General features: G+C 42.7%; 1 protein-coding gene across 1 annotated transcript in view; it reads left to right on the top strand.

Moving 5' to 3' along the window:
• ascc3 (activating signal cointegrator 1 complex subunit 3) overlaps positions 1-18,113 on the top strand; it is a 252,364-nt gene that overhangs the window by 120,016 nt on the left and 114,235 nt on the right. The window contains exon 11 of the mRNA XM_056285681.1: positions 4,287-4,451. Within this exon, the coding sequence (XP_056141656.1) occupies positions 4,287-4,451 (165 nt within the window). The remainder of the gene's footprint in view (positions 1-4,286; positions 4,452-18,113) is intronic.

The following is an 18,113-nucleotide window of genomic DNA, read 5'->3' on the forward strand; positions in this document are numbered from 1 at the left end:
AATGTGATGGATCTCTCACAGACTATTCAGCACAGTTTGCAATATTACATACCCATTTCTTAGCACTTTTAACATCACTGTCAAAAAGGTATCCATCCATCCATTTTCCAAACCTCTCATCCTGCTCTCAGGGTTGCGGGGAAAAGATTTCATTTTGTAAACTGCTTAATTACAACACCTACAACTAGAAATCCCTTTGACTCTGTTCAAAGTGAGGCAATCATATTAACATGTTGTGCATGATGATTTTTAATATGGGAAGAAATAAAAGGAAGGAAAGTACTGACATGCTGTGTGTCACACGTGAAAGACACGTGCCACACTGGTGTTGCTGTAGCCAACCTGAGAAACTCAGCAGATACCATTATCAGTCATTGGGAATTTGATGAACATTTGGAAATCATATTGGTAAACTTGGTAGTTGTTCAGGATAGAATAAAAGACTGGTGTTACTGTTGTGAACCATTACATTTTCTTATAAATATACATTTACCGTATCCATCCATCCATTATGCGAACGGCTTATCCTGCTCTCAGGGTCGCGGGGATGCTGGAGCCTATCCCAGCAGTCATTGGGCAGCAGGCGGGGAGACATCCTGGACAGGCCGCCAGGCCATCACAGCCCCCCCCCCCCCCACACACACACACACACACACGCACACACACATTCATACCTAGGGACAATTTAGTATGGCCAATTCACCAGACTTACATGTCTTACGTCTGCATCTGTTTTGTCTTGGTTTGATGGTTGGGAGAGCTGGCGCTGGATCGGCTGGGAGAGTGGGGCAGGCTAATCTAACTGCTAGCCCATGCAGACCGGCGGTTTCGACAGTCATCCTGGCTGGCGTTCATTCCCTTGGACAGTGATTTTTTTTACATTTTTTTTTTTAGTTTTGATATTTGTGTTAGTGTGTTCTTGTAGTTTTTGGATGTGTTTTTGTCTTTGTGTTGTACTGCTGTGGGCTGGGGGAAACAGCATTTTATTTCATTTTGTGTACACAAGTGTATGAAGTGAAATGACAAAGTGTTCCTGATTCCTGAAGTTGTTTTTTTTTTGTTTTTGTTTTTTTGGTTGATTTTTTTTTTTTTTTTGCACTTTCTTGACTCAACACTCCTTGTATATTGGCAACCCCATCAGCATGAGCTAGATGGTCAATGTCAGCCAACCAGAAACCATAATTTTTCAGTCAGTGGTTCTTCAGTAAATGTCTGTTAGTTAAAACAATACATTTGCAGCGACACTAATAGGATTGACACTCACACTTAAGATAGCACCATAAAAGACACTCACTACTGTCAAGTAGCTAAGCTACTTCATGAATGTTGTTGTATTTTGATTGCATTGCATTGACTTTAGAGTTTTAGAATGATGCGTAGAATGGTGAATAATGCATTTTGCGGTTCAGGGACATGACCCATTCATCTTATGACCTGGTAAAGCACAATACATTGGCTATTATAGCTAGCTATTCAATCACTTTGAAATGAACAACATTATGTAAAGTATGATTGATAGAACACACTTGCATAGCAATTTATGGCTTATACAGATCTTTTTGTACCATGAATTCCTGCATTATCATCAGACTGTTCTTCACTAGTTATCACTATAACTGCAACAAAAACTGATAGAAATGTAAGGAAGTGACTGATTTTTTTTTCAAATGCTTTTTTAAAAGACAACACAAATAGATATTTTTTTTAAATTATTGATTCTTGCTGAGTGATGACTATACTACATTAGATGATGTTTGCAGTAATTTTTGAGATAGTTTATGGATCCCCATGGGGAAATTACACTCTGCATTTAACTCATCCTAGCTGTGTAGCTAGGAGCAGTGGGCAGCCGCCATGCAGCGCCTGGGGACCAACTCCAGTTCATCTTGCCATGCCTCAGTCAGGGGCACAGACAGGAGCATTAACCCTCACATGAATGTCTTTTTTTTTCGGGGGGGGGGGGCAGAAGCTCCCGGAGAAAACCCACGCAGACATGGGGAAAACAGGAAAACTCCACACAGAGGACTACCTGGGTGACCTCAAAGGTTGGATAACCCCGGGGTTCAAACCCAGGACCTTAATAATAGTAATAACTATCTTATATTGATAGAATTAAAAAGATTTATGAATCTGAATTAGTTTGGCATTTTTCTAACAAATTGTGAAATAAAAGAAACAAAAATCCACTGTTAAAACTCAAATAAATTAAAACTCGGAAATACATTAATCAATCAATTCATTCATTCATTCATCTTCAGTCACTTCTCTGGGGCCGGGTTGCGGTGGCAGCAAGCTAAGTAGGGCACTCCAGACGTCCCTCTCCCCAGCAACGCCCTCCAGCTCCTCCTGGGGGATCCCAAGGTGTTCCCAGGCCAAATTGGACATGTAGTCCCTCCAGTGAGTTCTGGGTCTACCCTGGGTTCTCCTCTCAGTTGGCCATTCCCGGTAAACCTCCAAAGGGAGGTGCCCAGGAGGCATACTAATCAGATGCCTGAACCACCTCAACTGGCTCCTTTCGATGCAAAGGAGCAGCGGCTCTACTCCCAGCTCCCTCCAGATGTCCAAGCTCCTCACCCTGTCTCTAAGGCTGAGCCCAGAAACCCTACGGAGGAAACTCATTTCAACCGCTTGTATCCCGCAATCTCACCCCATTGGTCATTACCCTAAGCTCATGACCATAGGTTAGGGTTGGAACGAAAACTGACTGGTAAATTGAGAGCTTTGCCTTTCGGCTCAGCTCCCTCTTCATCCGCATTACTGCTGATACTGCACCAATCTGCCTGTCAGTCTCCCGCTCCATCCTGAACAAGACTCCGAGATATTTGAACTCCTTCACTTGAGGCAACAACTCACCCCCAACCCAGAGGAAGCAATCCGCCATTTTCCAGTAGAGAACCATGGCCTCAGACTTGGAGGTGCTGACTGTCATCCCAGCCATTTCACATTCAACTGCAAACTGCCCCCCAGTGTGTGCTGGAGTTCGCGATCTGATGAAGCCAACAAAACCACATCATCTGCTCAGAGTAGAGATGCAATTCTGAGGTTTCCAAAACTGACACACTCCTTGCCTTGGCTGCGTCTTGAGGTCCTGTCCATGAATATCACAAACAGAACTGGAGACAAGGGACAACCTTAGCGGAGTCCGACACCCACCGTAAACGTGTTTGACTTTGTGCCGAGAATGCGGACACAGTTCTCACTTTGGTTACAGAAGGACCTGATGGCTTGTAGGAACTGCCCCAGTACCACATACTCCCGCAGTACCCCCCCACAGAGTGCCCTGGGTTACATGGTCTTAAGCCTTCTCCGGGTCCACAAAACACATGTAGACTGGCTGGTCAAACTCCCATGCCCCCCTCAGCACTTCTGCAAGGGTAAAGAGTTAGTCCATTGTTCCACGGCCAGGATGGAATCCGCATTGTTCCTCCTGGATCCGAGGTTCGACAATCGGTCGGAGCCTCCTTTCCAGCACCCTCGAGTAGACTTTCCCAGGGAGGCTGAGCAGTGTGATGCTCTGATAATTGGAGCACACCCTCTGGTCCCCGTTTCTGAATATGGGAACCACCACCCCAGTCTGCCACTCCACAGGTACTGTCCCCAACCGCCACGTGACACTGCAGAGGTGTGTCGACCAAGACAGCCCAACAATGTCCAGAGCTTCAGTATCTCAGGGCGGATCTCATCCACACCCGGTGCCTTGCCACCGAGGAGCTTTTTAAGTACCTGAGAGACCTCTGCCATGGATATGGGTGGGGCTTCCCCTGAGTCAATCCTCAAAAAAATTTAGAAAAAAAATTGCTTCTGCCATTGTCAGTTGTTCTTGATATAAACAAAACGGTAAGCTAGCTAGCTATGCTACGTTGTCACTACTGCTGTAATGCTACGCTCGTGGGCAGTTCAGAGGGCGCGGGGAGGAGGGGCATGATGAACCACGTCACTTGTGTCACTTTCTTTCAGTCAAAAACTGGTGTATTTTGAGACTAATTATTTATTTCAGTATTATTTTAAATTTAATTGTTTGTTTTGATCACCATTAGGCTATACTTTAGATTAAAATGTTTTTTTATCAAAAAATTGTGTTATTTTATTTTTTTTTTTTTTTTTATTGAATTGCTTTGCATGCCTGTGTTAATGGCCTCGCATGCCGCCATGGACACGGGTGTCATAGGTTGCTGACCCCTGGTCTAAACACTCTGGTGTGTGTGTGTGTGTGTGTGTGTGTGTATGTGTCTCTTTCTCTCTCTCTCTCTCTCTCTCTCTCTCTCTCACTGTCTCTCCTCGGCTAGATGTTGGTGACCACACCAGAGAAGTGGGATGTAGTAACCAGGAAGAGTGTTGGAGATGTGGCCCTCTCCCAGATCGTCCGTCTGCTCATACTTGATGAAGTGCACCTTCTTCACGAAGACAGAGGACCCGTCTTGGAGAGCCTGGTGGCTAGGACCATAAGACAGGTCTGCTTTATTGCCTTTTTTCTGTCTTTTTACTGTCTTGCCTTTGCTATTTAGCTCTGTTTAGCTTCTCCCCTTTTGAGAGGAAGTCAAGCATTTAGAGTGATCATGTGTGGGTGTGTATGTGTGTGTGGCCTGTGAGACTGAAAGTCCCTCAGTGAGAGACTGACAGACTAACTGATGCCCCATTGTTGGCATGTGTATGCGCAAAAGGCCAGAATCACACCAGTATGAGGAGCAGTGACACACACACACACACACACACACACACACACACACACACACACACACACACACACACACAGATGAGCCTCTACATCAAAAGGGGTGTGCATGCCCTTGCCGCAAACCAAAGTTAAGCTCCAGCATAGTTCTCTTTCAGCTTTCACAATTATATTGATGATGAATTTATTTTAATCCTCCATTGCAAGTCAGGGGCACAGTGGGCAGGAGGAGCATACGTATAGGAGGGGAGGGTGTTCTAGGTGGTTCTAGGTGCGGCATGTGGTCTGGCTAAGCTAGGCTGGCCTGGTCCCTCTTTTTTGCTCATCTGACGCTGGTTTAACATACTGTTGTTTGACGTACTGTTGGTTTAAATGCACCACTTCAAACCAGAGAGAAAAGGAGTTCATCTGAGTTTTATGCATTAAGCTGAAGATTCATTGCAGGGCAGCCACTCACCAACTTTATTTTTGTTTTTTTCTTTTCTGAAACATAAACTTTGTTTAAATGACTTGTGCCCACCACTTGCCAATGCAAAGCAAAAGGATCATTTAAAAATATGAAATGGCAGAGGGTGTCCGGGTAGCATAGCGGTCTGTTCCGTTGCCTACCAACACGGGGATTGCTGGTTCGAATCCCCTTGTTACCTCTGGCTTGGTCAGGCGTCCCTACAGACACAATTGGCCCTGTCTGCGGGTGAGACGCCGTATGTGGGTATGTGTCCTGGTCGTTGCACTAGCGCCTCCTCTGGTCGATTGAGGTACCTGTTCAGGGGGTAGGGGGAACTGGGGGGAATAGCGTGAGCCTCCCACGCACTACTTCCCCTTGGTGAAACTCCTCACTGTCAGGTGAAAAGAAGCAGCTGGCGACACCACATGGATCAGGGTAGGCATGTGGTAATCTGCAGCCCTCTGCATCGGCAGAGGGGGTGGAGCAGTGACCGGAACAGCTCAGAGAGCAGGGTGATTGGCCAGGTATAACTGGGGAGAAAAAGGGGCGGGGTAAATATATAAATCTATATGTATAGATGAAATAGCCTACACAATGCTAACATTTGGGCCTCAGTTGCATCTCAGTAGGCCTAACTGAACTCTAACTGACAATTAACAAAATTAAAAGAAACAAGTACTTTCAGAATTCAACTATATATATATCATCACGGATACAGGAAAAAATATTTTAATACAAGCAATTAAACTATAAACACTTTTGGTTATGGTCATTTCCATGGAAAAGTTAAGGGTATTTTGTTTGATTTCATAAAGGGGGCTAATAATTTTGCCCTTAACTGTATATTTATATAATTGAGTGAGTCAAGTAAATTATTTATGAGACAGTACAAGCCTGTTTCATGCCATAAGTAATCATCAGTTTATAGCATGAAACAAGCTTGTACTGTCTCATAAGGAATTTACTTGACTCACTGGATTATTTTTCTCCTTATTTGTTTGAGCACCTCCCCTACCATTGAGTGTTTGTGTTTGTGTGTGTGTTATCCCAGAAATGTCTTTGAATATTGTGTCCAAAACTATTTTTGGTGCAGTTACCGTGAAACAGGTGGGCTACATTGCTTGCACCTGTTATCCTAAAGCATAGCCCCTGTACTATGCTAAACAGTAGTTGGTTTGAAATCTCTGTCTGAGTTGAATGTCTTAGGCAAGAGCTTCCTGGTTAGTGTATCGTCTATACTGCCTCTGATGATGAGTGACAGGTCCTTGTGCAGGAAACAGCCAGGACATTGTTTCATGTCCCATTCTGATGAGCCTCTGTCATGTGTCAATCCCAGGGAGGAAACTGATAAATGGGGACAGAGACGCACACTGGAAACTCTCAGGTCCCTGGAGGAAACAAAAAGGGGTTGGCTGGTTTTATTTGGCACATGCCATCACTGACTCACAGAAACATGACCCTCCGAGAATTGCATTCAGAGCTCGCCATTTTGAGTGCACACACCGGAAGGAAATACAGCCAGAATGAGCTGAAGTATACAATGCTGGAAAAAGGGATTTGTGAGAGTAAAAGGTTAAGAATATGTCAAAATGAAACAGCTATTAGAACAAACAAAAAAAACAAAACAAACAAAACAAAATATATACTAGAGAGAAAAGGTAGAATAGATAGAGTGCTAGGGATGCACAGCAAGGCTGCTGATTCAATTTTTGTGCTGTGTGGTGACAAGAACCTCTCTGCCAGGTTAACCACAAAGTAATTGAAAAGTGGTCTCTCCCAGTGACCGCTGTTTACTCAGTTCACAGCCCATTTACCTGCAGGTTTTACTGATACCACCGATGAGGGCTGACTGTGCACCTTGCACACCTTTCCAGAGGTTCACCACCTCTAGAAGCTGTGCTGCAGAGCAAAAGTGCCTCCTCCTGTCTGCTTACCTATCTACCTCTTTTTGACTGTCCACCTGTTTGTCTGTTTGCTAACTGACTGCAAGCTGCTGCCAAAAAGAAAGGAAGGCAACACTACCAGTGTCCCCCTCAGCATTATCTACAAGCTTGTCAATAAACATTGAAACTTTGTGGTTCCTTATGTGCAGGTACACTACACTGCCAAAAGTATGTGGACACCTAAACATCATACACATACGTGCTTGTTGAGAATGTCATTTCAATACTACTACTACTTCCTTTTCTTCTTCTTCTTCTTCTTCTTCTTCTTCTTCTTCTTCTTCTTCTTCTTCTTCCTCTTCCTCTTCCTCCCCCCTTTAGGGGTCGCCAGAGCAGATCATCCATTTCCATTTCTTCCTGTCCTCTCCATCTTCCTCTGTCACGCCAGCCACCTGCATGTCTTCCCTCACCATAACCATAAACTTCCTCTTTGGCCTTCCTCTTTTCCTCTTGCCTGGCAGCTCCATATTCAGCATCCTTCTCCCAATATACCCAGCATGTCTCCTTCACACATGTCTAAACCATCTCAATCTTGTCTCTCTTGCTTTGTCTCCAAACCGTCCAACCTGAGCAGTCCTTTTAATATACTCGTTCCTAATCCTTTCCTTCTTAGTCACTCCCAATGAAAATCTTAGCCTCTCCAGCTCTGCCTCCTGTCTTTTCATCAGTGCCACTGTCTCCAAACCATACAACATAGCTGGTGTCACTACCATCTTGTAAACCTTCCCTTTAACTCTTGCTGGTACCCTTCTGTCACAGTTCACTCCTGACACTCTTCTCCACCCACTCCACCCTGCCTGCACTCTCTTCGTCACCTCTCTTCTGCACTCCCTGTTACTTTGAACAGTTGACACCAAGTATTTAAACTCATCCACCTTCAGCACCCCTGCTCTTTACATCCACACCATTCTGCTGCCCTCCCACTCGTTCATGCATATTAATTCCGTCTTGCTTCTACTGACTTCCATTCCTCTTCTTTCCAGTGCATACCTCCACCTCCCCAGGCTCTTCTCAACCTGCTCCCTACTCTCACTACAAATCACATCATCCACGAACATCATAGTCCATGAAGACTCCTGCCTGATCTTGTCCGTCAACCTGTCCATTACCATTGCCAACAGGACAGGGCTCAGAGCCGATCCTTGATGTAATCCCACCTCCACCTTGAAACCCATCTGTCACTCCCACCGCAGACCTCACCACTGTCACAGTGCCCTCATACATATCCTGCATCACTTTTACATACTTCTCTACCACTCCCGACTTCCTCATACAATACCACACCTCCTCTCTCGGCACCCTGTCATATGCTTTCTCTAAATTCACAAAGACACAATGTGGCTCCTTCTGACCTTCTCTATACTTCTCCATCACCACTCTTAAAGCAAACATTGCATCTGTAGTGCTCTTTCCTGCCCTGGCATGGCTCTGTAAGCATCACCTCTCTTAACCTAGTTTCTATTACTCTTTCCCATATCTTCATGCTGTGGCTGATCAACTTTATACCTCTGTAGTTACTACAGTTCTGCACATTGCCCTTATTCTTGAAAATTGGTACCAGTACACTTCTTCTCCACTCCTCAGACATCTTCTCACTTTCCAAGATTGTGTTAAACAATCTAGTTAAAAGCTCCACTGCCATCTCTCCTGAACATCTCCATGCCTCCACAGGTATGTCATCTGGACCAACTGCCTTTCCACTCTTCATCTTCTTCGTAGCTGCCCTTACGTCCTCCTTGCTTGCTAATCCACTGCACTTCCTGATTCACTATCCCCACATCATCCAACCTTCTGTCTCTCTCATTTTCTTTATTCATCAGCCCCTCAAAGTACTCCTTCCACCTTCTCAACACACTCTCCTCGCTTGTCAGCACATTTCCATCTCTATCCTTTATCACCCTAACCTGCTGCACATCCTTCTCAGCTCGGTCCCGCTGTCTAGCCAATTGGTACAAGTCCTTTTCTCCTTCCGTCATGTCTAACCTTTCATACAACTCACCATACGCCTTTTTCTTTGCCTTCACCACCTCTCTCTTCACCTTACACCACATTTCCTTGTACTGCTGTCGACTTTGTTCATCTCTCTGACTATCCCACTTCTTCGATTTTCTTTTTATGCCCTAAGTGCTTCAGCATTCAAAGGTTGCGTTCTGTGAGCTGTGTGGCCTACTGCTTCATACAGAGCTGTTGTTGCTCTGAGACATTTCCACATCATGATTACAGCACTTTCAGTCAACCAGGGCAAATCTAGCAGGGCAGATATTTGACAAACTGATAAAGGTAGCATCCTATGACAGAGCCATGTTGAAAGTCACTGAGTTCTTCAGTATGACCCATTCTGCTGCCAGTGTTTGTCGATGGTGATTGCATGGCTGTATGCTTGATTTCATGCACCTGTTCGCAATGGGTGTGGCTGAAGTAGCGAAACCCACTAATTAAAAAGGTTGTCTACTTACTTTTGGCCATCTAGTATAGCTTTGACTGACAGAATCAGAAACACTTTATTTGTTATTTCTTTTCATGCACTTGTGCACATGAAACGAAACAAAACATCATTTCCCCCAGCACACAGCAGTGCAACACACAGACAAAAACACATATCCAAAAACTACAAGAACGCATATAGCCAAACTAACACATATCTAAACTAAAAAAAAACAAAAAAAAAAACAAGAGAACGAACATCAGCCAGGATGACTGTCGGAACTGCCGGTCTGCATGGGCTAGCAGTTAGCTTAGCTTGCCCTGCTTCCGCATCGTGTCAGACTGCCCTTGGTGTTTCCTCATCAGGCACAGCTCTGGTCAGGGCCGTGGTATATGGGCCCACAGGACGCAGCAGACCAAGCTCCCTCAGCCAATCCAACATTAGCTCTCCCAGCCAGACACCTTCAACACACCTCCCCACACTCCACATGACAACACTAAAAACACAGTCAAGGCTATTCGAGGCCGCCGCCAAACCGCCCTTGGTGTTATCGAAATTGCCGGTCTGCATGGGCTACCAGTTAGCTTAGCCTGCCCCACTTCCACATCCTGTCAGACCACCCTCAGTGGGAAGATTCATCCGGGGAAGGTTCCAGGGAAGGTTCTAGGTAGTAATGGGTACTACTTAGACCCATTACTACCTAGAACCTTCCCTGGATGTAAATCTCTTTGGGCATTGTATGCATTGAAATGCATTGAAATGCATTGTATTGCTGAAAAAAAAACAAAATTGGAAGCTGACATAATGGCTGACTGGCAGAAAAGGAAGCTGAAGTGCATTCCCAAAAGAAAAACACTTCAGAACCTAAAGAGTTGACAACTTAAATGTTTTGCCTGAGCATGGAGCTGAATGACCCGAACAAGCATGTTCCAATAAAAAAAATATGATAAATACATGAAAGAAGAAACAAGTTAAATTTCAAGCGGTTTATTGGAAAATTTGTATATGACCTGAAATTCATTGAAAGGTTGAACTTTAAATTTAAGGTAAGGAGTTTTACATAAAGTAAGTGCAACATGAATAATAAGAAAGGAAATCCAAAAAAAAAGAATAGTAGCAAAAAAATAATGCTGAAAGCTGAAATTGTTTGCCAAGCATTACTGAAAAAAAAAGCTTACATCTGAGCTGAATTAGCTGAAATAGCTTAAATGGTTTGAATTGCTTTACTGAAAATCCTGGAGGCTGAAGTGTAGTAGTGATAGAGTCAGTACCTAAAGAAACTGAAAATACTCAAATCTGCATTCACTGAAAAACACTGAAATGCATTGCATTGCTAAAAAAAACTGGAAGCTGAAACATAACGGCCTACTGGCAGAACTGGGGTGTGTTCCCAAAAGGGGGGGGGTGGTTGACGTGTTGGGTAAAAACGGTTGAAGTGTTGGGTAAAGAGTAACACGAGTGAGAAAATAGCTTTACTATTTGATTGTATTGGTAACCACTGTTCTCAATACTTTACCTGTGTGTGTGTGTGTGTGTGTGCATGTGTGCGTGTGTGAGTGTGTGAATGATGAGTGATACATTCCGCTTTCGGTGTGGGAAGATGGCGGCACAAATTCACATTTGCAGCAGCCTCACCCAGTACCGGTGTGGAAAGATGGTGGCACGAATTCACGTTTGCGGTGGCCTCACCCATTACCGTCCATGCAGAGTCTTTGTCCACATCTGCATTTAAGTTTGTCTTCATTTGATGCCCGGCTGAGTTGGCACTAGATGGGCTTGGAGAGCTTGGTCTGCTGCATCCTGTGAGCCCAGGGACCAATGGCTGTGCCTGGAGCTGTGCCTGAAGAGGAAACACTGAGTGCGGTCTGACACGATGAGTAAGCGGGGCAGGCTAAACTAACTGCTAGTCCATGCAGACCGGCCGTTCCGATAACACCGAGGGTGGTCTGGTGGCAGCCTCGCCTAGCCTTGACTGTGTTTTTAGTGTCATCGTATGGAGTGTGGGGAGACGTGTCAAAGGTGTCTGGCTGGGAGAGCTAGCGTTGGATCGGCTGAGGGAGCTTGGTCTGCTTCGTCTTGTGGGACCAAGCACCACGGCCCTGACCGGAGCTGTGCTCAAAGAGGAAACGCTGAGGGCAGTCTGACAGGACGTGGGAGCGGGGCAGGCTAAGCTAACTGCTAGCCCATGCAGACCAGCAGTTCCAACAGTCATCCTGGCTGATGTTCGTTCTCCTGTTTTTGTTTTTGTTTTTTTATTTTTTTTAGTTTCGATATATGTGTTATTTTGGCTATATGTGTTCTTGTAGTTTTTGGATGTGTTTTTGTCTTTGTGTTGCGCTACTGTTGGCTGGGGGAAATGATGTTTCATTTCATGTGAACAAGTGCATGAAATTAAATGACAAAGTTTTTTTCTGATTCTGATTCTGACATGGTAAAGCATTGAGAATAGTGGTTACAAATACAATCAAACAGTGAAACTATGTTCTAACTCCTGTTTGCTCTGTACCCAACACTTCAACCTGACCTGGCACTCAACTAATGTCAGTAATTTGCACTGTTATCTACAGTCAAATCAACTGCTCTGAAAATTGGAATAAACAACTGAAAAACTGTTTTTTGGATTTATTATCATATTCATGTGGCACTTACCCATTGTAAAACTCCTTACCTTAAATTGAAAGTTCAACACCTTTAAATGAATTTCAGGTCATATAAAGTTTTCAAATCAACTGCTTGAAATTTAACTCATGTTTTTGTTTTCTTATTTCATGTATTTGTCCTATTTTTCAATGGAACATGCTTGTTGGGGTCATTCAGCTCCATGCTCAGGCAAAAACATTTAAGTTGTCAGCTCTTTGAGTTCCAAAGTGTTTTTCTTTTGGGAATGCACTTCAGCTTCCAGTTCTGCCAGTAGGCCATGATGTTTCAGCTTTCAGTTTTTTATTCAGCAATACAATGCATTTCAGTGTTTTTCAGTGAATGCAGTAAAGAGTTCAGCTTCTTTAGGGACTGACTTCAGCTTCCAACTCTGCCACGATTACACTAGCTCACAGAATGCATTCCAGGCTTTTCAGCTTAGCTTCCAGTTTCTTTCAGCGATGCTTGGCAAATGATTTCAGTGTTCAGCTAACCCACGCAGTTTCCCTGGAAAGGGCACTTTTCTAGTTTAACATGATCGCGCCAAATACCCAGTAGTAATCCTTCTAGTTTAACGTGATCTCGCCAAATACCCAGTAGTAATCCATTTGGTGTAATTCATAAGAAGATGCAAAATGGGTTGCGTGTTATGTTACCAAATACCAATGGACCTCAAAAGCAAATGCTTCAACATCAACAGTGCAGATTGTGTTCTTCTCTCTTGGAACATGTTTGAAGCATATGTTTGCATATATGAGGTTGCATATAAGTGTGAGTAAAGAAAAATAAAAGAATATTTGAATGGATTCTTGTCTTTAAGAAACTTTAATTTTCTGAGAAACTTTACGGAATACCTATGCGTGAATGAGAGGGAGGACACTGGAATGGTGAGGATGCAAGGAGTAGAGGTGATGAAGGCTTATCAGTTTAAATACTTGGGGTTAACTGTCCAAAGTAACAGGGAGTGCAGAAGAGAGGTGAAGAAGAGAGTGCAGGCAGGGTGGAGTGGGTGGAGAAGATTGTCAGGAGTGATTTGCGACAGAAGGGTACCAGCAAGAGTTAAAGGGAAGGTTTACAAGATGGTTGTGAGACCAGCTATGTTATATGGCTTGGAGATTGTGGCACTGACGAAAAGCAGTGCCGGATTTAGATGCAGGAAGACCCTAGGCTATTCCACGTGTGAGGCCCCTCCCAATCCCCCACCTTCACGACTAGAGGAAGATGGAAGAGTGTTTTAAACAAAATTGAGTAAAGCCAAGGATGATAACAGCTGTTTACAATTCCACAATTCACAATTCCTCCTCTAAAGGACATAAGATGTTATTTTTGAATACCGTAGTGATTAAAAAAAATGCATTAATGTTAAAATTAACATTGTGAAAAAATGTTGCAATAACTGATGTTTGTAAACATTTTGTGGAATAAACAGGAATTTTTTGGAAAATTAAATTGTAAGTTTACTGTTATATTCTTTGAAGAAAAAACCTTGAGCTTAAAATGTTATTGCCTGGGAAATGTTAATAAGATGATCATGACTACCTGACAGTGAGAATGTGACACTTTTACATCCTACTTTATGCTGTCATTAAACAGTCCGTTTTAAAATACATATGAAGAAATAAGAAAAAAAAACCTACAATCATCAAATACACTCAGACTAAACAGTTTTTTCCCAGCCTTCCTCATCGCAAAATCATCCAAAAGTTCATCAAAATTTGTTTATCTAAGTTTGTCACTTTCAACGCACATAATGCTCAGTGCAGACAACCTCTCTTGAGACATTGTGGCCTTTAATTCATTTTTAACTCTTTTGAGTCTTGAAAAAGACCTCTCTCCTGAGCAGTTAGTGACCATTAAGCTAAGAAATAACCGCAATATTGCTTCCACATTAGTGAAGACCATCTGAATTTTTTCCTTGTATATAATTTGTTAAAGGCCTGTATGAGACAGAGTGCTCTTCTGTAGGCCTATGGCTTTTTCTGACGTAAAAGTGAAAGTGCAAACGTTCATCAGTAAGTTTCAAGTCAACATCTTCTGGATATGCTTCTATCAACAGTTCAACACCTTGCTGAATTTCTTGCTTAGATGCTGACAGATTAGCAAGAAAGGAAAACATCTGTGCAACATCACTGTACACAGTAGCTCTTCTTCTTAAATTGGCTTCAAGTGCATCTAGTATAGGAATAAAAGATTTTATCCTAAACTTATCTGCTGAAGAGAGTTCATCTAAGGCATCAGGACCAGGTTCCACATCCTTCCTGGCTGTTTCTGTTTTTGGGAGGTTTTCATCTGGTTGAATGTTAGTAGTTGGCTGGATAGCTTCACCACACTGATTTCCTTGTGTTAGTATTTCACTGGGAGTGACGAAGAAGGACGATTATATTAGAGGGACCGCTCAAGTTGGACGGTTTAGAGACAAAGCAAGAGAGACAGGAATGAGATGGCTTGGACATGTGTGGAGGAGAGATGCTGGGCATATTGGGAGAAGGATACTGAATATTGAACTGCCAGGAAAGAGGAAAAGAGGAAGGCCAAAAGTGCAAACGTTCATCAGTAAGTTTCAAGTCAACATCTTCTGGATATGCTTCTATCAACAGTTCAACACCTTGCTGAATTTCTTGCTTAGATGCTGACAGATTAGCAAGAAAGGAAAACATCTGTGCAACATCACTGTACACAGTAGCTCTTCTTCTTAAATTGGCTTCAAGTGCATCTAGTATAGGAATAAAAGATTTTATCCTAAACTTATCTGCTGAAGAGAGTTCATCTAAGGCATCAGGACCAGGTGCACTTCCGTCATTTGCTTGCCATTTCCTTACTCTCTGTCTTCTTGTGATAGTTCTGTAGTTAACATTTGGCAAGGTGGCTTTTGCTTGTTGCTCAAGCTCATCAAAATCATCTCTAATTTTGCTTAAAAAATCCAGAAGTGAACTGTACAAACTTACACAAGTTCTCAATAACAGTTCTGATTTCTGAACGGCTTTGCTGACCTTGTGAAAATGACCTAGCACACGGGTCCAAAAATACAGCATAAACAAAAATTCCAGTTCTTCCATTTTCTGCAAAAGATTGTTAGCTTGAAGCCTGGTATCACCCATCCCATTAACATCAGAGTACAAATGACTGAGGGTATCAGTAATAGCACTGTAACTATCCGAAATAGCTTCTGTGGCTCTTGCATGTGCCTCCCACCTAGTGTCTGACAAATATTTAGGCACTTTTGAATGAGGTTGCAAAAATGATTTTAGAATTGCCCATCTCTTTGTGGAGGATGAAAAGAAGGTATACATTTAATTGATAATGCCAAAACAGTTCACTGCGTCAATCAACAGCCAAACGGCCCACCAAATTTAAAGACTGACCAGCGCATGGAATAAATCTTTCAAATTTGTTTTTTTCGATGATTTTTTGCTGCATACCATTGTACCTACCAGCCATGTTGGCCGCATTGTCGTAAGACTGCCCTCAGCATTTTCTAAAGTCAATTTCGAGCTCAGTAGTGACATAGTTAAACACTAAGTCAGCCATGCTTTCTCCTGTGTGGTATTTTAGCTCAAGGAAAGTTAAAAATCTCTCACTTGGTAAGCTGTCTTCAGGTGATACATATCTGATAATTAAAGTCAACTGATCGGTATTTGAAATGTCGGGAGCAATCTACTGACGAGCTGAAATATCCAGCCTTTTTCACATCAGCCAGAATTGCATCCTTAACTCTTTTTTTTTCATGAGTCGAATCATTTCCTCACATACAGTTTTTGACAAATAAGAGGGATTTCCTGATCCTGAATTTCCATACCGATTGATATGAGCCAGTAAAAATGGATCAGATTTTGCTGCTAGTTCTAAATGATCAAGATAATTGCTGTAATTTGGAGATCCAAATTGTGCATTGTCTCCTCTGAATGGTACCTCATTCTGCAAGAGTGCATAATTCTCTCCATGACTTGCTGCCAGGACTGCTGTTCTGCTTTTATTTGTTCCTCTACCACTGAGGTTAACGTTTGTCCTCGCTTCCATGTTAGGTAGGTCATGAGTTTGGATAAGATAGGAATTTTGCCAATCATCACACCCTTCAGAAGCTAAAGCTGTAGCAGAAGATGCAAGGTTTGGAAAGAGTTTACAAACAAATCAATAAATCCGGCCTTTTGAGGGAGAATACACAAGCCACTCTCAGCTATATGTCTCTCCATTGACTTTTGTTGAATAAAAAATAGCTTTTTTGCAAAACCTGGACTGTTTTTTGTACACTCGCTTGGAATTTGAAAATGGTCCACAATGATGCTGAACTTGAGAGAGGCCCCTCTCTTACTCAATAGATACTTCCTCATGTGATAATTCTGTCCACAAACCGTCTGTTACAGCAGATCTATGTTTGGCATCATCTATGTCTGCGTCTGGAATACCTTGGACTTGGCCTATCTTACCAGGTGTGAACTGAAAATTCTGACTATCCACATTATTTTCTTCTGGCTCTTTATCCTCTCCCTGTCCAGTAAGTGACTCTTGAATGAGTTTTATATCTTCATTTTGAGCCGGCATCATGACTGCTTCCTCATAATCAGCTTGCTGTTCCACATCCTTCCTGGCTGTTTCTGTTTTTGGGAGGTTTTCATCTGGTTGAATGTTAGTAGTTGGCTGGATAGCTTCACCACACTGATTTCCTTGTGTTAGTATTTCACTGGGAGTGACGAAGAAGGACGATTATATTAGAGGGACCGCTCAAGTTGGACGGTTTAGAGACAAAGCAAGAGAGACAGGAATGAGATGGCTTGGACATGTGTGGAGGAGAGATGCTGGGCATATTGGGAGAAGGATACTGAATATTGAACTGCCAGGAAAGAGGAAAAGAGGAAGGCCAAGTAGGGGGTTTATGGATGTGGTGAGGGAGGACATGGAGGTGGCTGGTGTGACAGAGAAAGACGCAGAAGACAGGAAGAAATGGAAACGCATGATCCACTGTGGCGACCCCTAACGGGAGCAGCCTTAAGTAGTGGTAGGAGTAGTATCGATGTGTCTGCTTCACCGCTGGCACTTGTTGCTTCTGTCAGTGGCTGATGCAAGAAAGCGGTGATTGGTCTTAACTTCTTTACCATATCAGTTTCAAGTCTCTTCCTCTTGAGCTTGCTAGCACCACTTTCAAATCTTTTACTCATGCTCAGATTAGAATCTGAAAATAAAAAGTAAAATTAATCTTCAACAGTTATAAGAAAGGAAAACATGAAGGGGTGCTCTCACAAAATGGGGCCCACTTAAGTGAGAAAAAAATAAAAAAATAAACTTTTTTTATGTTTAATAGTTGGGCAACTTTTCTTAAAGAATTGTTCCTGACTGACAATTATATTGCAAAATCTGAATCAAATCTGCTTCCAAAACCCGTTTACAAAACGAGTATGCTTTTTCCTGTCGTTAACAAAGTTGCTATAAATCAGCGTAGTTTATTACTAACCTGACTGATGAAAACGACAACGTCCTCTGCAGATACTTGCACAGACGTGTTTTCAGCTTATCTATCTCACTGCTTTCCTGGAAGGACAAAATCAATACAAAAATCAATGCTAGTGTCAAGTTATCGGCTTAAGACAATATTATTCTGAAATGGAAAGCAAGGAAAATTACTGAAGGTTTGTTTAGAGACTACAGTGTGTTATGACAGCATGTGTAAGTAAGGCCTATGACAGTGTCAAAAATGATATATATATATATATATATATATATATATATAGATCAACACGGATACAGGAAAAAAAGTTTTAATGCATTGTAGTACAGGCCTGTTTCGTGCGTTGCACACTCTTCCAGTTTTAATGCATTGCAGTACAGGCCTGTTTCGCAACGCACGAAACAGGCCTGTACTGCAAAGCCTTAAAACTTTTTTTTCCAGTATCTGTGTTGGTAGTCCGCTCCTCATTAGTTAAGCTATTATAACACCTTTGACAGTTTCGGGAAAAAAACGTTATATATATATATATATATACATACACACACACA

Source organism: Lampris incognitus, chromosome 9 (genome assembly GCF_029633865.1).
Source record: "Lampris incognitus isolate fLamInc1 chromosome 9, fLamInc1.hap2, whole genome shotgun sequence".
Taxonomy (NCBI): Eukaryota; Metazoa; Chordata; class Actinopteri; order Lampriformes; family Lampridae; genus Lampris; species Lampris incognitus.